We start from the raw sequence: 27,786 nt of genomic DNA, 5'->3' as shown, positions 1-27,786 counted from the left end.
CAGGGAACTGGCTGTGTTTGAGATGATCTGTGGTGATCTGAATGATGAGCGGTCACCCATGGAACCAGATCAGGCCCCTTGCACACACCTGATGTGGAGAAAGCTCCTGAAGAGTGCACCAGAAGCACACTCGAAAGCACTGGCAATAGTGTCCTGGTGGACAGACACCCACACTCTAACAGTGGATGGAGTGGTTGGCAAGCTCCGGCAATATGAGGGAAATCTCCCTCCATCTCAACATTCCTGGGTCTCAGCTGTGGAGGAACTGTCTCAGAGGGTCCAGAAAATGGAAGATGACATGTCCTTCATTCCACCTGCACGGGCTAATGTCTCAGGCTTTAGAAGTAAACGTTTCCCCACCCAAGAGAAAGGCAGCAGAAGGCACACACCACGAGGCACCCTGTGGTTTTTCCTCTGCGACCATGGAGAAAACATGAGGAGGTGGGACGGACAGCCCACTGCCGCCCTAGCTGCACGAGTAGAGCAGCTGAAAGGGAAGACCATCACAAAAGGGGAGTCCTCCAAGAAAAGCGCAGCTCCAGTGTCCAGTCAGAAATCCCCCAGACAGAACAAAATGGCCAACATTATGTCTGACCCTCTTGAGGGGACCAGTGAATCATTCTTACAAGAAGTGAGTGATGATGAGCAGGATTAGAGGGGCCCTGCCTCCAGCCAGGTGGAGGAAAGGGATAATCGGATTTACTGGACAGTGTGGATCCGATGGCCTGGCACGTCGGACCCACAAGAGTATAAGGCTTTGGTGGACACTGGTGCACAGTGCACCCTGATGCCATCGAGCTGCAGTGGGGTTGAATCCATCTGCATCTCCGGAGTAACAGGGGGATCCCAACAGCTGACCCTACTGGAAGCTGAAGTGAGGCTGACTGGGAAGGACTGGCATAAGCACCCCATTGTGACTGGCCCAGATGCCCCGTGCATCCTGGGCATAGACTATCTCAGGAGAGGGTACTTCAAAGACCCCAAAAGGGTACCGGTGGGCTTTTGGTGTAGCTGCCCTGGAGGAGGTTGAACAGTTGTCCACCTTACCCAGCCTCTCAGAGGATCCCTCAGTGGTGGGGCGGCTTAAGGTTGAGGAGCAACGAGTGCCGATTGCTACCAGGACGGTGCACCGGCGGCAGTACCGCACCAACCGAGATTCCCTGGTCCCCATCCATCAGCTGATCCGTCAACTAGAAAGCCAGAAGGTGATCAGCAAAACTCCCTCACCCTTCAACAGCCCTACATGGCCAGTGAGAAAGCCGAATGGCGAATGGAGGCTAACTGTGGACTACCGTGGCCTGAATGAAGTTACGCCAGCAATGAGTGCTGCAGTGCTGGACATGCTGGAGCTCCAGTATGAACTGGAGTCGAAGGCAGCCAAGTGGTACGCCATGACTGACATTGCTATCACGTTCTTCTCCATTCCGATAGCACCAGAGTGCAGGCCACAGTTTGCGTTCACTTGGAGAGGCATCCAGTACACCTGGAATCGATTGCCCCAGGGGTGGAACCACAGCTCCACCATTTGCCATGGACTGGTCCATACTGCACTGGAGAAATGTGGGGCTCCAGAACACCTACAGTACATTGACATTATTGTATGAGGGGACACAGCCGAGGAAGTCTTTGAGAAAGGGAAGAAGATAACTGAAATCCTCCTGAAGGCCGGCTTTGCCATTAAGCAAAAGAAAGTTAAGTGGCCTGCAAGGGAAATTCAATTCCTAGGAATAAATGGCAAGATGGGTGTCGCCACATCCCAGTGGAGGTGATAAACAAGATAACAGCCATGGCCCCACCAACCTCTAAAACGGAGACTCAGTCTTTCCTGGGCGCTGTGGGGTTCTGGAGGATGCACATCCCGAACTACAGCCTGATTGTGAGCCCTCTCTACCACGTAACCCATAAGAAGAACGATTTTGAATGTGGCCCTGAGCAACAACAATCCTTTGAACAAATTAAACGGGAGATTGCCCAAGCAGGAACCCTCGGGCCAGTCCGGGAAGGGCAGGAGGTTAAGAACATGCTCTACACCGCAGCCGGGGAGAACGGCCCTACCTGGAGCCTCTGGCAGAGAGCACCTGGGGAGACCCGAGGCCGACCTCTGGGCTTTTGGAGCCGGGGATACAAAGGCTCTGAAGCTAATTACACACCAACTGAGAAGGAGATACTGGCAGCGTATGAAGGAGTTTGGTCTGCCTCAGAAGTGGTCGGCACTGAAACACAGCTCCTCCTGGCACCCCGACTGCCGGTGCTGGGGTGGATGTTCAAAGGAAAGGCCTCCTCCACACATCATGCAGCAGATGCTACATGCTAATGGGTTGTGTTGATAACACAATGGGCTCGAATAGGGAACCCCAGCTGCCCAGGGATACTAGAGGTGATTACGAGCTGGCCAGAGAGCAAAGATTCCGGGATGTCACCAGAACAGGAGGTGACACGTGCTAAGGAGGCCCCACCATATAACGAGCTGCCAGATGGGGAAAAGTGATATGCCCTGTTCACTGATGGGTCTTGTCGCATTGTGGGAAAACATGGACGGTGGAAGGCTGCTGTGTGGAGTCCCACACGACGGGTCACTGAAGCTGCTGAGGGACAGGGTGAATCGAGCCAGTTTGCCAAGGCAAAAGCCATGCAGCTTGCTTTGGATATTGCTGAGCCGGAAAAGTGGCCGAGGATCTACCTCTATACTGACTCGTGGGCAGAAGCAAATACCCTGTGGAAATGGTTGCAGCAATGGAAGCAGAACAACTGGCAATGTAAGGGTAAAACCGTCTGGGCTGCTGAAGTATGGCAGGACATTGCAGCCCGTGTGGAAAACCTCGTTGTGAAGGTGGCCATGTGGATGCCCATGTACCCAAGAGTCGGGCCACTGATGAACATCGACACACCCAGCAGGCAGACCAAGCTGCTAAGATTAGAGTGGCTCAGGTGGACTTGGACTGGCAGCGCAAACGTGAACTGTTCATAGCCTGGTGGGCCCATGAGACCTCAGGCCACCAAGGTAGGGATGCAACATACAGGTGGGCTCGAGATGGAGGGGTGGACCTCACCATTGACACCATTGCAGAGATCATCCACGGATGTGAGACGTGTGCTGCAATCAAACATGCCAAGCGGGTGAAGCCCCAGCGAAATGGAGAGCGATGGCAGAAATATAGATATGGAGAGGCTGGCAGATCGACTACATCACACTGCCACAGACCCGCCACAGGAAGCGCCACGTGCTCACAATGGTGGAAGTGACCACTGGATGGCTGGAAGCTTACCCAGTGCCTCACACCACTGCCCAGAACACCATCCTGGGCCTTGAGACCCAAGTCCTGTGGCGACACGGCACCCCAGAGAGAATCAGAGTCAGACAGCGGGACCCACTTCTGAAACAATCTCTTAAATGCCTGGGCAGAAGAACACGGCATCGAGTGGGTCTACCATATCCCCTACCACGCACCAGCCTCTGGGAAGATCGAGCGCTACAATGGACTATTAAACACCACATTGAAAGCACTGGGAGGTGGGACCTTCAAAGACTGGGACATGCATCTAGCAAAGGCCACCTGGCTAGTCAACACAAGGGGATCTGCCAGTCGAGCTGGCCCGGCTCAGTCAAAACATCCCCGTGCTGTAGATGGGGATAAAGTCCCTGTGGTGCGCATGAGGAATATATTGGAAAAAATGGTCAGGTTCAGTCCTGCGCCAGGCAAAGGTAAAGGCAAACCCATCCATGGGATTGCTTTTGCTCAAGGACCTGGGTGTATCTGGTGGGTGATGCAGGACAATGGAGAGGTCCGATGTGTACCACAGGGGGACTTGATTCTGGGTGAGAACATGCCGTGAATTATGCTGTGCCTTTGTTAATTGTTATTTTGTTATCGGGTGGATTATGTCCTGGTTCAACTAGAATAGGGTTAAGTTTTCCCAGCAGAGAGAGTGGGGGAAGGGATCTCCAGCCGGGTTATTCATACCATGCTGACGTCAGGTCCAGGCGTGGGAGTGCGGGAACCTTGTCCTTTGTGGCTTTGGTGACGGGGAGGACACGAGCGAGCGGTCTGTAACCATTTGCGGTATTTCTCTGTATATCTTCTGTCTTGTTTACTGTTATTACTGTTTATCACTGTTATCTTTGCTACTGTTGTTGTTCAGATTGCTTATCACACTGTTATATTAAATTTCTTCTTATGTTAACCCGGGGTTTGTGCCTCTCTTCCAGCCTGACCGGCTGAGGGTGGGGGAGGGGCAACGGCAGTGTTGTCTCTGGTCCCGGCAGGACTTAAACCACCACAGTATGCTATTTCTCTTCCAAATTTAACGGATTAGAAAATAACTGCAAACGGTATTAAGATATAGTTGAGTATATAACTATCATATGAACTAAAGATGTTCCTGGTGTGATGCAGCATGCATGTTTGCCTTTTCACCAGTCTGGTTTATGGAAAACTATGCTATGTTAGGAGATTTGCAGTCAACTAGTTAATCATTGGTTCTTGAGTCAACTCTTCTTAAGGTGTTTTTGCTGGTTATGAGTTCGTGCAAGTTCTCCGTAAAAATAGGCTGAAGCAGCATTGTTTTGGTGTAAAGTTACATTATGAGTTCCTTTAAGATTGAGTGTAGGTAGAGTTATCAGAACTTCTCTGAATTGAAAACTGAAATCATAGAATCATCTAGGTTTGAAAGGACCCTGGAGATCATCTAGTCCAACCGTTCATCTAACACAATTCCCACCTACAGCATATCCTTAAGCGCTAAATTGATCCTACTCTTGAACACCTCCAGGGATGGGGACTCCACCACCTCCCTGGGCAGCCCATTCCAACGCCTAACAACCCCTTCTGGAAAAAAATGCTTCCTAAGAAATGATGACTTAAGGTCTGTTCAGTTAAGTTTTTATTATTAATAATACTATCTGTCCAGGTCCCCAGACTACTTTGGGGGCAACTTTTCTGACTACAAGAAATGACTGTAGCTTTATTAATAGTTAATTCATTAATACATGTGAACATTTGATTTCATGCTTTTTAATTTAAAAAAATGTGTAAGTACCCCCCCACTGGTTAATGTTATGCAGTGCTTGCTGTATAAACAAACATTAAAGTCCTCTTTTATTCTTTACTGTGGGTGGACCACAGTATTCAACCACTGATCAGCTTTTAGTACAACTTTTTCTTAATAAATTGAGTTCAGATGCCAAGGGGCTGTCTATAAGATCAGTTTATCTCTTCAGATATATTTAAATTCCTGTGACAAATGACTTAATGAGGAAATACAGACTACTGTTTGAAAATGAGACATTATGTTTGTGACCAGTGTAGCTTAATATAATCATTAGTTCCATTTGTCAAATGAATAGTGGTTCTTTTTTGCCCAGATTAGTTTACTGTGTGTACAATCTAAGATGCAGACAAATGCTGCATTTTGAATGGCTATTGTGGAAAGTTTATTCTTCTCCAGTCCCCACTTCTGAATTTATTTTATTCATCACTGGGTGTTCAGAACTCGCAAAACTTCTCACTGTACTTACATTGATTTAAAAGAAAAGTATCCTTACATAATCATTGTGTATCTTTTGAAAAATACGTATGTTGTCACCAAGCTAGTACAACCAGCTTTCAGAGTTGCCCTGCTTAATTGAACTTGCCATTTAGGTTTCAGATGGTTAAGACAGTCACTTTTGTAAAGCAGTTGTATCAGTTAATTTCAGGGGTGGCTGCACTTTTGCAGTTATGAGTTCTCTTTTCCCATTCCAGGTTTATTTAACCTGGTATCTGGCATGGATGTACCTTTTGTTTTCTAGAATACTTGCTTTTAGTGAAATAGTCACATAATTAAGCATTAGTATTTGCACTTTGTAGCTATTGTCTTTTAGCCATAGGTTGGAGCTTGCAAGCTGGAGGATTTACTGTCTCTTTCTCTTCCCCCTGCCAGGAGATCAAGAGAAGAAAGCGTTGTATATGATATCAAACGGCCACGGTTTCATTCACGTCATTCTGAAACAGCTGTAGTTGACCAAGCAGTGCCTTTACCAGAAGAAGGTAGATGCTCCTTCCCAGGAACAATTCAATCTCCACTGTTCTGTGCACAGTACAGACGAGGATGTGTCCCTCCATTGCAAGATAATGTGTTTCCAGTCCCTATAGAAACCGTACTCCCTGTGGCCAAAGATAAGGTAATATCTTTCTGTGCCTTCTGAGTAGGCAGGGTCCAATGGTGTTGTGGGAGACTGCAGACATTTCTGCAAGGTTCTTTGACAGTGTCACGGAGTCTGTATCACTAGGCTATCTTTAGAAGAAATAGCAATAAATGCAGCTGCCAGTATGTCCCTGTATAGCCTCCTTGTGTGTGTCCCAAGCATTTTTGGGAAGTAGGGGTGTTGTTCTCTTGTGGTGTTTGGTTTCCATACTAATGTCAGGAAACCTATGTGTCTGCTCCAGGAAGTAGAAATTGGAGGGATGGTCTGTTTGTCACATGATTGGGGAGGGGGAGAATCCTGATGAAAAAGGAAAACATCCTGGTAATGTGAGAGAAGCCCATTCTGACTAAATACAGTATTTGGCCTATAAAGATGTTCTTTATCTTCTTCTGAAGAGAGGCAAAAGTTACTGTCCTAGCTGTTCTGGAATATAGAAGAGGATGTCTTTAGGTGGGCAGTAGCGTTGGAACTGTGGTTTTTGTTCTTTTTTAATTAAAAAAAGCATGTGGCTAATCAGTCTTACTTTATCTACGCCATCACGACGGCAGATTTTTTTTTTCGTGTAAATATGCCTGTTGATTATAGCATATAACAGTGTTGTGAGAGAGAAACAGTTAATACCTCATTTCACCAAAGATATGACTACTTCTTTAATAGTTTGTGTGGGATAAAAAAAGAAAGCTAACTTAAATCAGTTTAAATATTTTTCTCTAAATGCTAAAGTCAGCAGAAGATGTCTCTGGTTTTTCACTGCTTTTTCCCTGAAAGGCTGCAGATACTGTTGAGGCAAAAATTATTTTCTGTGGACAGACATTTTATAACATTGCACAAATTTAAATTTAAAAACTTTGAAGAACTATCTTCAGGGAGGAGTTCAATATGAATTCAAGAGTGGTAAAACTAGACAATGGAATAGGTTGTGCAAAATTAAGCTGGATTTTTTTAATGCCGTCTTCTGTGTTTCATGTAATTGCATCTCTGGCAGGAAGGAATGTTCACTTCTCTGTATCTTTAATTTTTGAATGTGTGTGTCAAGTTAAGTCAGCAGGTTTTGGAGTTGTTTCAAGCATGTCAGCAACAGACCTGTGATTTGAACAGAAAAGAGCTCTGCAGAACTCAGCTCCAGGGAGAAATACAGCAAATTTTTCCACGTATGTTTTGAATTTGATTACTTAATATCAGTTTGAATGTTCTTCAGGTTTGCAGTTCTTCCTTCCTTTTAAACTATGATATGTCACATCAGTTTTTATTCTGTGATTCTTCTGTTAACAGAGAGCAGACTCTTTTTGGTTGGGTCCTCACTGAATGGCTTTGGCACTCGTAGCAGTGATGGTGACTTGTGCCTGTTGGTTAAAGAAGAACCAGTAAGTAATTTAAAACATACGTAGTTAAAACAAAATCTGTTTTTAAAGTGCATGTGCTTTTATAAGGCTGGATTCCAAAATGAGAAAGGAATGGTCAAATCCTTTTGATTTAATAACACTTTCTTTCACTCGTAATAGCTATGAACTGTGGGAACAATAATGTTGCAAATATGATTGTAACTCTATAAGCTCTTTAACCCAAGAAAACATTCAAAAAAATAAGCATTGCCTTCACTCCATAAGTGAAAAAAACACAACAAAACAGAAGCAAATTGTCTAGAATCCAGAAGAAAATTGTTTAGAGAATTTTAACCTGTTTTAGATGCAGGAACAACTTTTAATAACTGCAATTTTTAAATTTCATTTTGTTTCATTGCAATTAATTTTAGTGAGCAGGCATAAGAAGGAGTTTCATATGCAAAGTATCAAGTATTTTTGGTGAGAGAAAGTGTTTAAGTAGAATTTAGGTTGAGAGAAAACGTAACAAAAATCAGAGCATAATTTTGAGAGAATTGAAGCATCATTGAAAAGGAAGGAAAGGACACGTTTGTGTAAGTGGGGTTAGGTTTTCATCAAGTTCTATGATTTGTGAATGTCTGATAGTTACTTTGCATATTGAATGTGAATTGTTCTGTCTGGCTTTTGCTGCTTGAAATATGTAGGCTGTGGAATGTGTTGGCATACATGTTCATATTCTGAGAGTTAATTTTATTTGAAAAGTAAAGCAAGCTTACTTGGATCATCTAAATGAAAGATACCAACTTTTGTCTTTAATATCATATTTCAGGTAAATCAGAAGACTGAAGCAAGGCATATACTCAGCTTAGTCCAAAAACTCTTCAGTACTAAACTTTGTAAGTTTCCCACTTCAGTAAGGTAGTAAGATTATTGGCAATACTGGAAGGAGTATTGATGCACAGTTGTAACTAATTTGTGTAATTACATCTTGTCTAACTTATAATCATGGTACTGTTTGGAGAAAAGCTATAAATATTTAGTAATGTTACTTATCTTGGTGCTGATGGATAATTGGTAGAAAAACATAACAGTTATGTTGCAAACTAGTGGACTTCAAGAATGGGTAGCATCTAAAATGACTTTTGGGTTGAGGACCACAACTGTGGGGGAGGGGGGGAAATTAGATTTCCATTTAGGAAACCTCTGTTACTGAACTCATTACTTTTTCAGTTTGCAGTGCCTTCCTGGGGACAGTACTCCTAAGAATTTGTAAAATAAGATGTCACTCTTAGTAGACTGTGTGGAATTGATGGGGAGGGAGGCAGGGGGCTTACTACCAGTGAATTAATTAGGTGCCTAGTGAAGAAAATACTAAATGTTGACAATAGCAGTACATATAGGAGAAATGGCTTAATTTATAGTTCTTATAAGTTGTTTAGACTTTCTTCAGATGAAGTAATTCACATGGGCAGTTCTTGACTTAAATGTGAAAGTTTCCTACTTCAAAGAGGCTTTTGTACCATCCTTTGAATTATGAAAGACCCTGTAATTTATTGATATCAATAACTGTGTCCTGCTACTTCTCACATTTGTGATAATTCTTTGATACCCTTCCTTATATTGCTGTCTGAACACTCCTGCAGCTGTAAAAGAAACAAAGCATAAATTGAAAGGCAGACTTAAAAATTTCTTCATTGGCAAGTGTGCAGATTTCAACAGCTCACTTGATGAGACACTTGATAGATCCATTACAGAATAGACATCTGATATTTAATGGCTTACTACTATTGTATATTGATGTTGGCATAAGGAATCCAGAACTTAGTCTGAGTTTGCCTAGGATACAAGTCATTCCAGTGCTTCCTGAAAAGCACAGTGATGACAGTTGTGTTTTCAGGGATCAGAAAGCATCAAAATAAACTATCACCCTCCTCTTTTTTTTTTTTCCAGAGGTTGTGTTCTGTGACAGAGCTTTAGACAAAACCAGGTTTGCTTGCCAGGGAATACGAGTATCAGAAAGACATGATAGTCATGTGGGGGTGATTCTTGAAGGTTTTTGTTTGTACCATTGCTCATTTTCGATGCTTTCCTAGTTCTCTGTTATCTTGCAAGAGCCTTTGGTCAGCTTCATTTAATCAAAATGTACTTTGAAATGTGAGGCAGGACAAAACACTGCAGGTATTACCACTCCTGTCAGACTCTTAGTTGTGGTATGTAGACCTCTTAGATCATCTCTTCATAATCTTAACATCACTGTGGGCATGAATTACTATAGCCATCTGTGCTTGTGTCTATGTATGGATGTTCTGTGGATAGAACTGATAGACAAAAGTTGTTTGAAAATGTTCACCTGATTCAAAATGAAAAAGGCTTTGCCATATGGGTCTTCACATTTGGATTTAATTCATTTACAAACTGTAGCTCAACTATGCTAACATTTCATACTTCTGAAACGAGGGGGTTGCCAGTTATTTTGATTAAAGCTTATTTAGGCAAATATAATTGCTGTGGTCCATAATTTCACAATATCTTGTGGGTTTGTTTTGGCTCAGGGCAGGGAGGGAGTTCCCCCAGGTTAAACTTCAGAAGCTCATAGATTCATATGCTTTTTCTTCACCCCTGGGGAAATGATCTTAGCAGTATGTGCTTCAGTGGTGTCCTGTTGGCACTCCTGCAGCTTTGTGGAGTCAGGTTTACATGTTTAGAAATGGCTGTTCACTATGCTTCAGAACGGCTAAGTTTTTTTTTTAATGGAACTGCAATTATTTCTTACTGTCTACTGTATTCAGAAGTCAGCTGCTGCTTAATGATCAAGGATGGGATCTACAAGTATGTACATTTAAAAAAAAGCATAGAGAAATTGTGATTCTTTTGAGACGTTAATTGAAACAATTCTAGATTTGCAACTTTTAAAGGGCTAGCAGTAGCAGTACATGTATACTGCTGCTGTGTACAATCAAGTGTAAGATTTGTCTGTACCAAGCTTCTTTAAGAATTGCGATTTCATTTCAACAGAATTCTTTATTTTATTGCATGTGCTTGTTAACAACCTGAAAGATATGAAACTTCTTCTGATCATTATTTCTAAGTTTTGCGCTGTCCAGTTAATACATACAATGCTATCCTGTAATCTTAAGGTAATCCTTCTTTAGCAATACTAGTTAAGTATTTCCTTCTGTCTTTTTTTCTGTAGAAGGAAGACGGCAGCATGTTCTCAACAAGTGTGTGAGCTGTCGTTAAACTTAATCCTTGCTTCACGCAAGAGAATGGAAATAAACATAGTTTGGGCCAAACATGAAACCTAACAAAGTATATGCCAAGATATAAGAGAGACAAGAAGGGGGAGGAAAGATAATGTTACTTAAAATTAAGTTCTTGGGCTGGTTTTGTGAAAGAGTTAAAGGACAAAAATAAGGAGAAGATTTGTGGCATAGGTAATGTTCTAGAACTTTTTTTAACTGCTTTCCTGATCATTTCAATTCAGAAACTTGGGAGAAGTTTTCCCTAGCTGTGCCTCTCCTAACATCTTCCTGTTTGTGATATTCTGGTACATTACAAAATAAGAGCTGTAAGAAGAGTGATTCTCATCATATTTCATCTTAATTCCATGACTGATTGATAAATTAGGAAGCATTCTAAGTGCAGATTAGATGAGTCACAATTTGTCTTTCTTTTAGGTAAATCATCTGCAGAACTTCCAAGTGCCATCTCTTTTATCCTTTATATACAGTTAACTGGTATGGTAGTGGTTGTCAGATTAGTGTTTCATTCTAGGATATCTGGGAAGTGGATTCAAAATTTATCTAAACTCCAGCTTATTTCAGTTTCAGGCTTGCAAAAGGTACTAAGTGTGAGCAAGGAGTTTGAGTCATTCTACATCCAGAAATTAAGATCTGTTCTCAGATAGTCATAGAATCATAGAATACCTGTTTGGAAGGGACCTCAGAGATCATCTGGTCCAACCTTTCTTGGCAAAAGCACTGTCTAGACAAGATGACCCACCACCCTGTCCAGCTGAATCTTAAAAGTGTAAAGATTTTTTTAAATCTACCTTTTAAACTTTTTTGAAGTGTAAAACTGGACCATCTTATCTAGATTGTGGTTTTTATGGGACTTGTTAAAGGTATGTATTGTGTTTTTTCTAGAGTAGAGAGGCATAAGGATAGCAGTCATATACTGTATCAAAGACTAGCAGAGTATGCACAACTTTTTATTTATTCAGATACCTGCACATACCTGTTTTTTCCAATATTGGCTAACATTCCCAGAACTGTACACACAAGCTGTTGTTTTTTAGAAATGTGAAATGCAAAACATGAATTTGGGGTGATAACTGTTACAGCATATTGAAGAGAGTATAATTCAAACCACTGAGAGTAAATGTCAGACTGTTTACTCTCTTCAGATTTGTCTAGGCAGAATTAATTTAAAAAAACAACTTAGTACTGCATTGAGTGGTTACTATCTAAATAAATAACAAAGAGAACATTTTCTACTAGTTACACACAGTGTTAACACTAGGTTATTGGAGTGGAATCCACCTAACAGTTGTCTAGTGGGGAACATGCACAGCTAGGACAAGCAATGGAACTTGAATTCAAACAATGTTGAAGGACTATGCAGGTGGATGAGTGAATTCCAAACAACAGTTACTTCGTCCTGTGCTGGGTTGTACCCACCTAGATTCTTCATGACTCTGGATTCAGACTCCTCTGTCGCCTGATTTCTCTTTCTGTAGTATAATCCTATCAGTGAGTGCAGGTCTTTTTGGCATATATTATGTTTGGGGTTAGTATTTTGTACAATTGCTTTGTCTTTTATTCTGTAAAAGAAGAGAGACTTAAGATGTTTAATCTGAAATTCCGCATAAGTTGTTTATGAAACAGTGCTTAGTTTTCTTTGAAGTGTTTATATTCTTTTTCACTACAGCTGAAGTGGCATTTGTGACTTTTTCACAGCCCTGCCCAAAACTGCAGAGCAGCTATGTGGAACTCTTGACAAGTATTTTGGTCTAGCCTCTGGTCATAGCTTCAGGGTCAGATAGTCAGTTTACTAAGGCACTTAATCAACCTTTATGTATTTCAGAATTCCACATCCTGTGTTTGTGACTGTTTCTTCCCTTGTATGTGTGACAAACTAATATCCAGTAGAGATTCTGCTAACAGTGTCATTGGTGTGAGGCAAAGAGGGTACCAGCAGCAAGCTACTGCCTTCTAACATCCTCTTTGCTTTGTTTCACCCTGGGAAAGACTGGGATTATGTTTTGGGATTTTTTTTTCTTAGCCAATTAATTTGGTATAATCATCCATCAAGTGTTGGGAAGCATTTGCAGACGAGGATGTATTTGGAACTGGATTGCCACTAGAATGTTAAGTTAACTTCTGCAAGGCTCTGGAGAAAGGTCATAGTGAGGAAGGTTGAATTGCTGCGGCATGGAGATACATACCCACTGTTGTCTACAGTGTGCTAATGAGTTGGGCATCTTTGTCTTAAATTTAATACTGAAAGAAAAGGAGTCAGAGAGCTCCACAGACTTTATAATTTTGCTTTAAGAATGTTCTGGGATGTTGGAGGAGGGATGCTTGGAAGTGTCTGCAGGTGCAACTAGAAGAAGGGGACACTTGTGTAAGTTGTGAGATTCTTCCTTTAAAATTAGTAAATTAATGAGATTATGGTTTTGAGTGCTACTCAATGTGTTGCTTAGGGTCATAGAATGCATTCAAATCCACATAAAAGACAGGTCAAATCTGTCTGAACATGCATGTCCATAAAACACTTTCAGAAAGTCTCAAAACAAAAGTAGAATTTATTTTAATTGAATAGTGCACAGTAGGATTTTATCAAATGTGAGGTGGTTACCTCAGTGCAACAGAGATGACACTTTTATCATGGTTGCTATCCAAACTGATAGAAATACCTCTTCTTTTTTTTCTTCAAAAAGTGAAGATCAGCTTTTATTTAAGGTTATTTTCAGTCTGCATCAGTTCTAGCTTTTTCATACTTAGTTATGCTAATATGACATTAATTTATAGAAGCAAGGGGAAACTGTATGGTGTTAGATATGGAAAAATTAAAGTGGTCCTAGATTTTACAGCAGCAGAAATTACTAAAATTATGCCTTTTGCTTGAATTCGTATCATATAACTTACAGACTCTGCTTTTCATTGTCTCTTCCATTACTTTCTTGGGTGCGTTTCTCATTCAGGATTACAGCCAACTACTAAATATAGCCTGACATACTGTCAAGAATAGGGAAATTGAAGATAATATGACTAACACAACAGTTTGGGGGACCCAAGTGCGAAGGTGCATTTGATGGCACTGTATGATAGTATATTTGGGTTTGGATGGTCTGGCCTTGAGCCTGTGTGTCTATACTGTGTGGGTAATCATCTCAGGTGTATATTTTTTACATGTCCTATCACCATTTTAGCAAAACGTGGATAAAGCTTATCCCATCTTTGATGGAAAGTGGTGTCCTGTTTTCAGTTACAATTCAATAGGAAATTTGTTTCTTGGCATGTATGTTATCAGTCAAATAAACAGTTTTTAAAAGCAGTTTTAAGCATAATAGTGAAGACAGAGTTATGTTAATATTTTTTGATCAGTAAAATACATAATTTCAACTGTAAGCAAACTAGACATGTTTTAAAAGTAGGAAGCTGATGAGTACCCATTGCTACAGTGTAGTGATGGGCTTAAATGTCTAGCCATCCTGGATAGATACATTCTTGTGACCTTTTTTTGAACTTTAATTATACCTATTCAGGATTTCTATTACACTTAGTACTCAGTGAAAGCACTGTAGAACCAAATTCCTTATGTTCAAATTTTTTTAACGTACTTACCACAGAAAAATCTTCCAGTAATGTTTTTCTTTAATGTCTAGTGCATTTTTTTCATACACTTCACTAGATTATATTTTTGCTGCAGTTGCTAAAGGTTACTTAGTTTAGCACAACCCTTCTGAGAATATTTTTGCTAAATTTAATAAGCTACTATTTGCTATAAATCCATCAATGTGACTCCACTTTCGGATTTTTCTTTAAGATCAGCATCTTACATGAAACTCAATGCCATATTTTTCTCCCTTTCAGCAAGCTACATTGAGCGACCTCAGCTGATTCGAGCAAAAGTGCCAATCGTGAAGTTCAGGGATAAAGTCAGGTAAGTATTCTGTTCAACATAGTTTTTCACTCTGACACAGGAATATATTCTATGTACAGTCCATATAAGTAGTCCCACTGAAGTCATGCTTTGTTTATTTGTACTATAGTTGTATTGCAAATTTGTACAACTAGCATGCAGTGACAGTCAACATACCTCCTTGGTGGCCTGAAACACCTCTTGTGGTTGAGATGTTGTTTAGTTTCTGTGATATGAATTAGTAGCAATACAGCACAGATTCCTATCGGCTATTTGTACAGAGTGGACTCCAGTTGACAAATAGTTCATGACAGAGAAACAACACTGGGAAGAAAACTGTTGAAAAAGATAATTTTGTGTGCTTTGAAAACAACTGTTGAGCTACTTAAAGACTAATTCACAGAGTTTACACTACACAACAGTAAAACAAGTTTCTTGTGATGACGTATTCTTGATTAAAAAATTTGTGTTCATTTTAGTAGAGTATATTCTGCTGTCTTCCTGGTACAAATATTCAGTAAATCGTAGGGTCATAGCAAGAATATTTGTTTCCAATTTGAAATCAGAAAATAAACTTAATCACTTCCATACATCAGTTTTCTTTATGTCAGAAGATTGAAGTCTTTTTGTAGGCATTTATAGTCCATACTACACTCACTCGTTAAAAAAAAAAAAAAAAAAAAGTAACAGTTATGATATTCATGTACCTGACAGAATTTAAAGAATTCTTTATTTTCTACTGTATCAAAGTATAGTTGTCTTAGACTAGAAGCTGCCCATTACGTTTTTCAGAGACAAAACCCAGTACTGTTCATCTGGTTTCCTGTGTTGTTTTTTTGGAATAGAGGAGATAGGAAATTACATGACTTTGGGTTGTTGTGGGTTTTTTTTATTTTTCTCTCTTTTCTTTCATCTTTCTCTTACATAACCTGTCGCCTTCACCCCTTTTTTGTCTTACTTAAGAATCTGTCTCTTTTCAGTCTCTTACAGGCTTCTTTCTTTTCATAGGTTCATATATATAAATACAAGGGAGCTCATTCTTTTTTCACAGAAGCCTTGACAAATTGTTTGGATAATCTGTACCCAGGACAGTAAGCTTGTTTTAACCAAAACCGGAAGCTAAACATGACAAGCTTCCTGTGAATGCCCATTTTCTTGACGCCAATCTGCTGGGGGGAGATAGTAGAATTCAGTGGGCAGTGTCTCTGCATCTGCATTCTAATGTGTTGCCAGTGGCTCATACATACTTGAAAATTTCCATTTTCCACTTTGATTTGGTGAATGAGAAAGCATTCAGTTTGTGTTCTCCTTTTTCACCTTAAATGGTTTTTTTTAGAGCCATAACAGCAAACGAAGATCTATTGAACGTGAAGACTCACTATCTAATATTGTGTAGTCTTTCTCAGGAAATAATTCCAGTGCTGGCTCTGCTACCAGGCAACCCATTGATTAATAAGACTACTGTACTTACAGAGGATGCAAAAGCTTCCTCTTCTACTGCATTTGATCTGCAGTTTGATCTCTTCCTCTCCTTTACTGCTTTTAGCAGAACTTGAGTCCTACCAGTACAAAACCTTGTTCACTTGCCATAATTGCCACATCTATTAAATGTGCATATTAAAGTACAAAATAACTGCAATAGAACTTGCTTAATCAGCATCTGGTAAATAGTAATCTTGTCAATTGTGGTTAATTGGAATTACACATGCAGCCTGTCATATTTATTATATCTGCACATACAACTACTATTCTTAATTGTGTTTGTGTTTATTTTTCAACAATTAAGCAGTAGTTCAAATTTATTCCTGTAGCATTATGTACTATGCTCTTAAAGGACAGAATTATAGAATGGTTTGGGTTGAAAGGGACCTTAACAATTACTTAATAATCACCTTCCCTAGATCAGTTTGCTCGAAGCCCCATCCAACCTGGACGTGAACACTTCCAGGGAAGAGGCATCTACAGATTCTCTGGGCAACCTGATCAAGTGTCTCACCACCCTCACAGTATAAAATTTCTTCCTGTATCTAATCTAAATCTACCCTCTTTTAGTTTAAAACTGTTACCTCTTGTCCTATCACTACACTCCCTGATAAAGAGTCCCTCCCCATCTTTTCTGTAGCCCCTTTAAGTACTGGAAGGCTGCTATAAGGTCTCCCCCAAAGCCTTCTCTTTTTCCAGGCTGAACAATCCCAATTCTCTCAGCCTGTCCTCACAGGAGAGCTGCTTGAGCCCCTTGATGATCTCTGTGGCCCTCCTCAGGACTCATTCCAACAGGTCCATGTCCTTCTTATGTTGGGGACTGTACTGAACACAGGACTCCAGGTGAGGTCTCACAAGAGCAGAATAGAGGGGCAGAATTCCCTCCCTTGACCTGCTGACCACACTTCTCTTGATGCAGCCAAAGATACAGTTGACTTTCTGGGCTGGGAGTGCACATTGTTGGCTCATAGTCAGTTTTTCATCCAGTAGTACCCCCAAGTCCTTCTCCACAGGGCTGCTTTCAGTCTACTCATCGCCCAGCCTGTATTTGTGCTTGGGATTGCCCTGACCCATGTGCGGGACCTTGCACTTGGCCTTTTTGAACTTCATGAGGTTTGCACAGGCCCACCTCTCAAGCCTGTCCAGGTCCCTCTGGATGCCATCCCTTCTCTCCAGTGTGTCAATTGCACAACACAGCTTGGTGTCATTGGCAAACTTCCTGAGAGTGCACTTGATCCCACTGTCCCTGTTGCCAGCCAAGACATTAAACAATGCCAGTCCCAACACAAAGCCCTGACGAACACTACTCGTCACTGCTCTCCACTTGGACATTGAGCCATTGACTGCAACTCAATTTGAGTGTGACCATGCAGCCAATTTCTTATCCGCTGTTTGGTCCATCCATCAAATCCATGTCTCTCCAATTTAGAGACAAAGGCTATCATGCAGGACAGTGTCAAAAGCTGTGCACAAGTTCAGGTAGGTGATGTCAGTTGCTCTTCCCTTATGCACCAACACTTTAACCCTGTTGGAGGAGGCCACCAAATTTGTCAGGCACAATTAGCCCTCAGTGAAGCCATGTTAGCTGTCACCAATCACTTCCTTATTCCCCATGTGCTCTAGCATAGTTTCCAGGAGGATTTGCTCCATGGTGTTTCCAGGCACAGAGGTGAGACTGACCTATAGTTCCTTGGGTGTTCCTTTTTTCCTTTTCTAACATTGGGGCTTATGTTTTCCGTTTTCCAGTCAGCAGGAACTTTACCAGACTCCCATGACTTTTCAAATATGATGGATACTGACTTAGCCACTTCATCTGACAGTTCCTCCAGACCCATGGATGCATCTCCTGGAGTGCCATGGGTTTGTGCACCTTCAGGTTCCTTAGATGATCTCAAACCTGATCTTCTACAGTTGGCGGTTCTTCATCCTCCCAGTTCCCACTTTTGCCTTCTTCGTCTTGCACAGTGTGGCTGGAGCACTTGCCAGTGAAGACTGAGGCAAAAATGTTGCTGAGTACACCAGCCTTCTCCATATTCAGGGTAGCCAGGTCTTCTCTTTCCTTGTGGAGAGGACCCACAGTTTCCCTAATCTTCCTTTTATCACTGATGTTCCTATGGAAGCTTTTCTTCTTACCTTTGAGGTCCCTGGCCAGATTTAATTCTATCCGGGCTTTGGTCTTCCTAACCTGATCCCTGCCTGCTTGGACAGTACTATTACTCCAAGACTACCCTGTCTTTGCTTCCACCCTCTGTATGCTTCCGTTTCGCATGTGAGCTTATTCAGGAGCTCCTTGTTCATCCGTGCAGGTAGTATGGCATTCTTACCTGACTACATCTAAGAAGTCATGCTTGATATTAATTCAGGTGCAGTTAATGTAGATGGCTACTTCTTCATCAATAATAGGCTTTTCTTGTTGCAAATTACAGTGTCGCTATTGCTTACTGCCTGTGAATTTAATATCAGTTAAATTCAGTAATTAACTACTGTGAGTAGTTAAGCTCTGTAGTGTGAAATTAAAAGTATGGGGCCGGGTGCAATATAAAGCAAGCAGGGAGTGCTTGTTTGCCTTGTTCTTATTTGCTGTTAACAGCAGGAAACAGTTATTGAAACTCTTACCACAAAACATGCAGTGTTTGCTAATACACAGTTTTCATTTCAAAGTGCTTGCTAATCAGCTCTGACCATTGTTGCAGAAAATAGATTATTACCTTTGACCTCTTCCAATTCTCCTTTTCAGTTCACTGGCATGATTTCCTAAACTAATACTTAAAAGAATCCTTGCTGGCATCAAAAGTTGTCCATAGTAAATCATGTAGTGCAAGTCTAATTGGGAGAAAGATTTGATAAAAATTTTTTAAAAATGATATATTAAATTGTCATAACGTCCAGGTTTTGATCTACATGTATTCTCTATGTAAAATAACAATTACATTTTTATAACAATAGAATTCAAGTCTTTTAGAAATTCAAGTAAGAAATCACAACATCAAAACTCTTGTTTAAAGACAATTTCTAGAGCATTATCCTGAAGTTACATTTCTCCACCTCTGTCATGTAAGTAGGCAATAAATATTCTAAAATTAAATACTGTGATGTGTGATTCTTTTTTTTTTTTTTCTCCTCCCCAATAGCTGTGTGGAGTTTGACTTGAATGTAAACAATGTTGTAGGAATAAGAAATACATTCCTTCTGAGAACCTATGCATACAGTAAGTTTTTAATGTATTTTCTAATTTCTATAAACTTTGCTTTTTTAATTATATTTTCATATTGATAAACTACTATAATTTATATATAATATATAATGTATTAGATAGACTCAACAACATGAGCTTATTTTAAAGCTAAATATATGGAGAAAATCGATATATTAGCCAAGTATGTTTTTAACTCTTTGAGTGTGACCATCCAGCTAATTCCTTATTCACTGAGTGGTCCATCCGTCAAATCCATGTCTCTCCAATTTAGAGACAAGGATGTTGTGCAGGACAGTGTAAAGTGCTTTGCACAAGTCCAGGTAGATGTCTAATGTTGATACAGTACCTAGCTTCTGCCACAGATTTCCTTTATTCCTGTTATCAAATTACTGTAGAGCAGACAAGAGTCTAGATGTGAAAAGAACAGTGGAAGAGGTCCTAGTATTCCACCTTTTGTTCTGTTCTTCCTTGGTGCCAAGGAAACAAAATTAACTCTATGTCTCCTGATGAAGGATAAATACTGTTATTTTCTTGAGGTCAAGGACTGAGTTAGTAGCTAAGGGACACTTGTGATTGAAACTGTTATCTCCTCAATGTGCTAGACCTTCCTAAATAGGCAAACTGTACTAAGCATAGTCTGTCTTGTATTCTTTGGACCAGAAAACTCTCAGATGACATAAGGCAAACAAAAGTAAATGGAAACTTTCCTTAATCGGTTTTCTTACATACTTTCATAAGCCATATCAACCAGTATGATGGCATTAGAAGTACTGGCCTGCTCACTTAAATTTGTGACTGCAGTGCTTCATACTGCATGGGAGAAAAAAATTACCTCTCATGTAGAAGATGTATGGGACTCTTTGTTCCATTACCACAAATTAGATGCTCAGACAAACAAGGGCCTAGTTATCTTAGTGAACATGATTAACACCCCCCCCCCCCCCCCAAACTCATAAATATTTCTGGGGATGCTTTTCTGTCTTTTTTTTTTGAGATCAGCTTTTCTACATTGGTGCATAGGTGCTGTAGAAAACATCAAAGATCGTATGACAGAGTGAAGCAGAATGTCCACAGAAAATGTAGGCAGACTAAACAGAGCTAGAAACTGAAGTCTGTGCTGTTGTGTTATTACTTGTTTGCCTAATGAGGCATATCTGCAATTAAATCAGCTATTGAATCTAAGTATTTTTCAGTTCGTGGAAGCTGAACCTTTTAGTTTTGAGCAAATGACAGTACTGTGCATTTTCTTGAGGAGGTAGCTTGTTGACTGATGAAAGGGTATCAGGAAAAGTTTACTGGCCATGTTGCTCACTGTCTTTGTTATATACCGATTAATGGCGCTAGCAGATAGAAAATCTTATCTCAGAATAAGTTCAACTAAAATGAGATCTTCTGTACTGTGACATACACATTCAAGAGTCCTGTTTGGAATTTGCTTATTTTCATTTTCTTCTCATGGAAAAATCCTATTTCAGTTAATGCATGTTCATATGTATCTGTACAGTAATTCTTCTGCATCTCACTGTTAGTGTACTATTAGTCTTTTTTTTTTTTTATTTTAACTACTGGTGAATCACGTCAGGAATGAGGTGACTGGTGGTAAGGAGTTTTGTTGTTTCTAAGAGGTCTTCCAGATCTAGGACGTTCATTCTGACAACACTACCACTTACAGGATGTGAGAAAATCATGTGCTTGATAGGATTTTCAGAATAACAGGGAGCACCCCAGCTGGTGCTGTTGCAGGATGTCTCTTGTTCTGGATTAAGTGATTACCTATTGATATATTCCTGTCCTGATGTGTAGAACTCAAAAACTTTGCACAAAGTTGTCAGGTTAGAAAAAACACTCCAGAACATATAAGGCATTGTAAGACCATCATAAAATACTTGACTGAGCTGATGATCTGCTTCTACATATCAGCAAATAATAAATTAAGTATTCTGCAAGGTCCTTAAAAGGTGTTGCTGAGTGACATCTCCCTAACAACAGATTACTACCTTAATTAGAAGGCTGTCTGTGTTCCCCGGAAGTTCAGAAGATCGTACCTGGAATATGGCTGTATTTGTCTTTCCTCATGAAAAGCATATGTCTTGATTTAATGAGTTACTGTATCTAACACCTCATTTACATAAAAAGTTTTTGAGGACAAGGCAAAATTAAAATTAAGGTTTGTATGCAAGGTTTACTGCTTTCATGGATCCTGAGGAAAACTCAAGAATGAGCTCTGTGTCCTTCAGACAAGAGAACTCTTTTCCCTGCCCTTAAAGTTTGTATAACCTAAATAAAAAATTAAAACAAAAACAAACAAACAAACAAAAGTAGTCTCTCCTGGCAGCAAGTTATTTCAGTTAGTACAATGAACTGGAGAGAACTTAAAAGTCAAATATGACACTGCTGCATTGACTGATGCATACAGTTTTGTCTTACCTGCAAGTTACCTGGCATACCCCTTGTAATGTGTCTGTGGATCTTACTACTCAAAAGACAGTTTTCAAATGCAGATTTTTTTTTCTGATTTTTATAAGATGGATAGTACTTGCAGAATAACTAAATTCTATAAAGTGTTTACAAAAGGTAACCTTAGAATACAAGAGTATCGTGTTGATCAAGTAGGAAAATATGTTGATTGATTGCTGTGTAGTTGAATGTGCTTTTTTTAAAGATGTATTTATTTTACTTGCAGTTGAGAGTCGGGTTCGTCCATTAGTGCTTGCTGTTAAGAAGTGGGCAAGTTTTCATGATATAAACGATGCCAGTCGTGGTACTTTAAGCAGCTATAGTCTTGTTTTGATGGTTTTGCACTATTTACAGAGTAAGTATTCTTTTAATATGTTGAAACTGTATCTTTTAAGTTTCTATTTGTGTAGTTTTCCTCTTTAATAACATTTAGCACTGGCAGGATTCATCTTACACACAGAAAAATCTGAAAATAAAATGGTTTCGTCCACTTCCACAGCACTGCATTTTTCTTGTAACAAGTAGACCTTGTCTCTGGAGGCAGAGTTACCAGCTTCAAAAAGATTTAAAAAAAAATATATACCTGTATAACTATAAAATAAACTCAAGTGCTAATTAACAAAAATCTGCTTTTTAACAAGAGAAAACAAAGCTCTAGTTAAGAAACATCTGCCTTTTAACAAAGGGAAAACCCAAAACATAACAATATCAGTGTGGGTTTTTTTGTTTGGTTGTGGGTTTTTGGTTGTTTTGTTGGTTTTTTTTTTTTAATTTGGGAACTTCCAAGAAAATTCAAAGGGACAACAAATGCAGTGGTGTCATTTTTGTATCTTCTGATGAGTGAAGGACTGAACATGAGGGATATGTATATGCAAGAATGCACTACCGTGTGGTTAGATTTTTCCACTGATGACTGTCTCTGTAAGGTGACAGATGTCAAAGACAGTTAGAAGCTGGGATATTTGACTGCTAGTGGCAGTATCTTTCCTTGTGACTTCAATATATTGAAACATTGAATATCTGTATGGATGTTGAGAGCTTTAGCTGAGAAACTAAGGATCTGTGTTGAGAATTCAAGAAACTCATGCAGTCCAGAAATGTTTTCAAGGAATAGATAGTTTGAAATGAGCTTATCCCCCTATTTCTTTCTTTCATTAGAGGAAGCCCACACTTGTGATTTTTGTAGTTTGCAATTCTTGCTTAAGACAAGGAATCGTTTAAGAAATCATTTAGTTCAGTATGAGTTTCTTGTTGTTTATTGGGAGATAAGTTTCTTCAGAAGGGATCACAAGGAGCCACTGAAATCTACATTTTATAGAGTAATATGCTTGTAGGAGTAGTTTCTTAATTCATGGCAGTTCATATATAGACTTTGTATTTTGCTGCTTGTGTTTATGCTACATCTTTGTTTTAATTTTTTTTGCAACATTTTAGACTTTTCCTCTTTGTCAGTTTGTGTAGGTTTTAATTTTTTTTTTTTAATCAGGTAGAAACCATGTTTAGCTCCTCTGACAGCTTGTTTGACCTGGAATGAACATACTTGCTGTTGAGCAGATAGCCAACTATTTATTAATTTCAAGATTGTGCTACACCCACTCTGGAGTAGGGTGGAAAGCTCTTTATGGTAGTTGACTCAAGCTGGTGGCTTGCTTTCAGCTGAACAGCATGTGTAATAGAGGACCTAGGAGGGCATTTTCTGTATTTGGGATCCAGTTGGCTGGGTTACTTATGAATTTCTTGATGCCCATACTATGTGCTTGTTGTTAATGTGCCAGTCATGAGGAGAGTAGGACATAAACTAGTTTATCCAGTGGCTGGGTTTTTTTCTCTACATCTGCTGTGGTGGATTTCTTTGTTGCTGTGGAAAGAAAAGAGTATGTGTCTAAGTCTGTTGTCACAGCTCTGAAACCATACTGGAGGTGACTGAGTACTTCATTGTAGATCCTTAATACACACCAGAAAAAAAATAATCAATCAAACAAAAAATGTGGATTTGGAGGAGATGAAATGACAGTTAACTTAAAAATGCCGAAGTGGTTATTAGATAGAAGATTGAAAATGTTGGGAACTACAGGGTATGAAGATGGCTATGCAAAGGTGAAGTACAAGCAGGAGAGGGTAAAAAGTATCTTTATATGGTCTAGCAATTCGAGACCTCCTTAACAGTGACTTTATAAGCATGATACCTGGTGTTACACTTTTAATGGAACAGGCCTTTTCACTTGAAAATTCTCCAAATCTATTCTCATTGTATCACAGTCACTGTAGAGACTTGTATTGGGTGCTGTGTGCAGTCATAGCCAACTATTAAGCTGTGCATAAAAGTAATTCACAAGAGGGAAGGAAGTAGGAGTTACAAGTAAATATAAATATGTAGGCTTGCCAGAATGTAACAACCCTGCAAAGCAGGAGAGCATTTGCTGTAGTCATCTGTGGCACAGCTGTCTAGGGAAGGGTAAAAAAAAGTTCAGATAATTCTTTTCATGAAAAACTGTGATCAGTCTGCTGCCTAAGAAGGATCAGCAGTCCGCAGACGGAAAAGGAGCCTTTTACCTGTGCTGCGTCAGCCTTTTCTGCTAAAAAAAGCTGAAGTGTGGCTCTGGGCACATATCTAGTACCAGCTGTTTAGATTCTGATGTTTTATTAATGCAAATTTGAACTTTTTTCCATTTCTGCTACATGCATGTGATGCTACTGAAAGTAGCTTGTCTTAGTCATAGAATTTCCAGTAGAGGTTTTGTTCATGTTACTGGGGAGGGAAAAAAATTAAAAGTTTTCTTTTGCAGTAAATAGTGTCCCTGTCTTCATTAGCTAAATTTCTTTACTACTTCATACATTTCCATGTACTTATGTAGATGCCTTTGGACCTAAGGTTAGTGTGGCTTGAGTTTATTTTGTAGGTACATCAGTGTCTTGTACATGAACTTTCCTACAGGTAACAGGTCCAACTATCTTGTATAGTAAAAAAAAGGTAAAGTCATGTGGCAAATGCTAGTGGTAAGTGATAACTTTTCCACTTAACTCCATCCTCTTAGTGTAGCATACAGACCCATATAAAATACCTTGATTGCTTGTTTTGCTCAGGTTTTGTTGCCTTTTATTTTAGTGTGGCAGAGAACTGGAAATTATCCAAGATCTTGCAGAAATAAGATGCTCTTGCATATTTCTAAACACCCACAAACAAAATACAAGTATTGTTAGAGCAGCTGTGATCATATTCTTAGCAGTCCTGCTAGTTAATACAGCGTAGTCTTTGAAGATAGTTCAAGCATGTTCTGAGAATTCTGCTGTTCTGATTCTTAGTCTCTATGGAAAAAGGATTCTGTAACAAGCCTTCCCCTGTGAGACCTTGTCTGAAGTGTGAATTAAGTCCCAAGTCAAAGTCTTTTGTGGTCAACTTAATGATCATTCTCCCTAGAGAATGATACAGACTAATTGTTTAAAAAAACATCTGAAGACATGATATTAAAGCCTTAGTATGAGGAGTGATTTAACAGTTCTGTAGCTGCTCTAAGGCTTGAGTGAGATGTGAATACTTTAGGATTTTTTCTATCTGTAGGACTACCTAACCTGGGACATAAGTTTTTCCCCTATTATTTGTATTGTGCAATAGATGCTCTTCCCATCAGAGACTTCCATAAAAGTTACAATTGTTTAGTGCTTTTTGTGTGTGTTAGTATTGTTAATGTCTATAATCTTTATAATCTATTTTTTAGTAGATTAGCTAACAGCATTAGGCTGTATTTATGTATTTTATGGGGATTTTGCTGGCAATGCCTATAAATGTGTTGGCCACTTTAAGTTACTTTTGGTTACTTATTCAGTATGTAACACTTTGCAGCTGAAGAATTTGTATTTCTGCTGTATCTTGAGACTTCCCATGCTGTGATAGAATCATTATTTTAGATGTAGGAAAAAAAAAAAAGAGTAAAGCTCTGATTTTTCCTTTAGGGAATCTAGATGCGTTTCTTATAGCCATAATTAACATGACTTTGTAAAGTGAAGTTGTACCCAGCTGCTGTCGAATTTTTCATGTCTTCTACAAATAGTACTTAGTAACAGCTTCCCTTAGCTGAATTAACTCCTTATACTGCTATATACAAAATGCAGTAATAGAAAGATTTGCTGAATAACTTTTTTTACATAATAGATGCAAGTGAAGTTCTTGATGGATGTTTCTAAGATGAAATTTCGGTCCAACCTTTTGGTGTAGTTGATATGATAGTTTCCTGTGAATTACATGAATCACAGCAACTTTAAACTTTTTTTTTATAGCCCTACCTGAACCCGTCCTTCCATCCCTCCAAAAACATTACCCAGTAAGTGTTTCTTATTTATTACATCATATATGTGTATGAAACTGCTTATCTAAAATACATGAATTCTTAAATAATCTCTAATGGATTAAGTTAAACACAGTCTGTAAAACTTGTTGATACACTAAACATAAGCATGAAAAATGTTATTTGCTGCTTTTGATAATTTTAGTGGAAACGGTCTGTTATATATGAAATTTCACACAGTTGGAAAAGAGCGCTAATGAGAACTGCTGACCTAAATCTCTTTATGCTGGCCTAAAAATATCCCTGTCATCTGTGACTTTGACTCTTCTCTCTTAATATGTTAAGTAGTGTTTTTTTCTATCCAACTGTACTGTTTCAGAATTTCCTACCTTCCCACAGCTGTTGAGTTGCCTGGTATTTCTGGGTGCAGAGGGTGAATGATACCTGTTTACTATGGAGACTTCTGAGACCTCATAAAATTGGATTTCAGTCCAACAAGAAAACATCTTTTGGGGACTTAGCTGTTATCTATTGTCCAGATCATACTGCTGATTTTCAGAGAACTCTTTGATTCTCAGAAGCATTAGGACTGTAATTAGTGATACTTAATCTAAGGAAGATTAGCTAGAAGTAAGAGCTGCTCCCCTAAATACTCATCTGGGGACAAAAGAGCTGTTGCTGAATAGTTCTACAGTATAACTTGTTTACAAAAATTCCTCAATTCCCTCCTTCTTACCTTCTTCTCATGTGTCACTTTAAAAATTTCTCATTATTCATAGTTGCCACAGTTTGGTGTCCCTATCTATGGGGTTTTTTTTTTTTAGTGTTACTGATAACTGAGGTGGTATCAGAAAGCCACTCATTCTTTTGCATTTATTTCCCGTAATGCTGGAAGGGGAATATTTGATGGTACTGTATATCAGGGAGAAAATACTGTGGTGTCAGCCATTTTGACTCATTAGGATAATCATGATGCAGAAGAAAAGCTTTGAGCTATAGTACACTGCAGTTTTATTTCTGTTTTGTAAACATGCTTAGCGATACCTGTGCTAAATTAGTATGGTCTGTATTTTTTCCTCTTATTTTTTACTGTACAGCATACCTTGTAATTTCTTCAAAGTCCTTCAAATTTCTTCAAGTATCTGTCTATTCAAGTTAGTGCTCAAAAGCATCTGAAGCTGTTTTTCATTTATTGTACACTTAGCTTTATCTGATGGGTTTTTTGAATTCCTAAATTTGCTAGTTATGTTTGTTTAAAGTTCACATGCTGTAGTATTTTAAGTTTTGAGTAGCATGTAATTTAAAGAAAACAGCTGTAAGAACTGGTAACTTTTGACTCCTTTGAATAATGATGCAAACATTTATATTTGTAGTGTTCAAACTGTGTAAAGGCCTTCAAAGCGTTATACACATACTAATGGCTTAAATGATTGAAGAAAAAGTGTACAATATAGTAAGCTGAAAAACCTAATGAATTTGTACTAAATACAAAGTTATCTTTTGTTGTATGAAAGTAGTAAATCACTTGCAGGTTCCTGTGTTTCTAGAACACTGCTGTAGGAATGTCATTTTTTTAGCCTGTTTCACTGTAAATTTTTTTCTATGGTGTTGTTAGTTAGCTTGCCTTTGGAGGATGGACTAAATATTCTTGGATTGCTAATAAAACAAAAATAATACTTTATACATGCTTACTGTAAAACCAAATCAAAACTATGG

General features: G+C 39.3%; 1 protein-coding gene across 1 annotated transcript in view; it reads left to right on the top strand.

Moving 5' to 3' along the window:
• TENT2 (terminal nucleotidyltransferase 2) overlaps window positions 1–27,786 on the top strand; it is a 54,540-nt gene that overhangs the window by 6,254 nt on the left and 20,500 nt on the right. Inside the window, exons 4-11 of the mRNA XM_074932296.1 lie at window positions 5,920–6,160; window positions 7,221–7,335; window positions 7,457–7,548; window positions 8,336–8,402; window positions 14,604–14,673; window positions 19,266–19,342; window positions 22,014–22,142; window positions 26,063–26,106. Coding sequence (XP_074788397.1) covers window positions 5,920–6,160; window positions 7,221–7,335; window positions 7,457–7,548; window positions 8,336–8,402; window positions 14,604–14,673; window positions 19,266–19,342; window positions 22,014–22,142; window positions 26,063–26,106 — 835 coding nt within the window. The remainder of the gene's footprint in view (window positions 1–5,919; window positions 6,161–7,220; window positions 7,336–7,456; window positions 7,549–8,335; window positions 8,403–14,603; window positions 14,674–19,265; window positions 19,343–22,013; window positions 22,143–26,062; window positions 26,107–27,786) is intronic.

The sequence above is a fragment of the Athene noctua genome, chromosome Z (assembly GCF_965140245.1).
Source record: "Athene noctua chromosome Z, bAthNoc1.hap1.1, whole genome shotgun sequence".
Classification (NCBI taxonomy): Eukaryota; Metazoa; Chordata; class Aves; order Strigiformes; family Strigidae; genus Athene; species Athene noctua.
The sequence above is the reverse complement of the archived record's forward strand: the minus strand, read 5'-3'. Positions and strand labels throughout refer to the sequence as shown.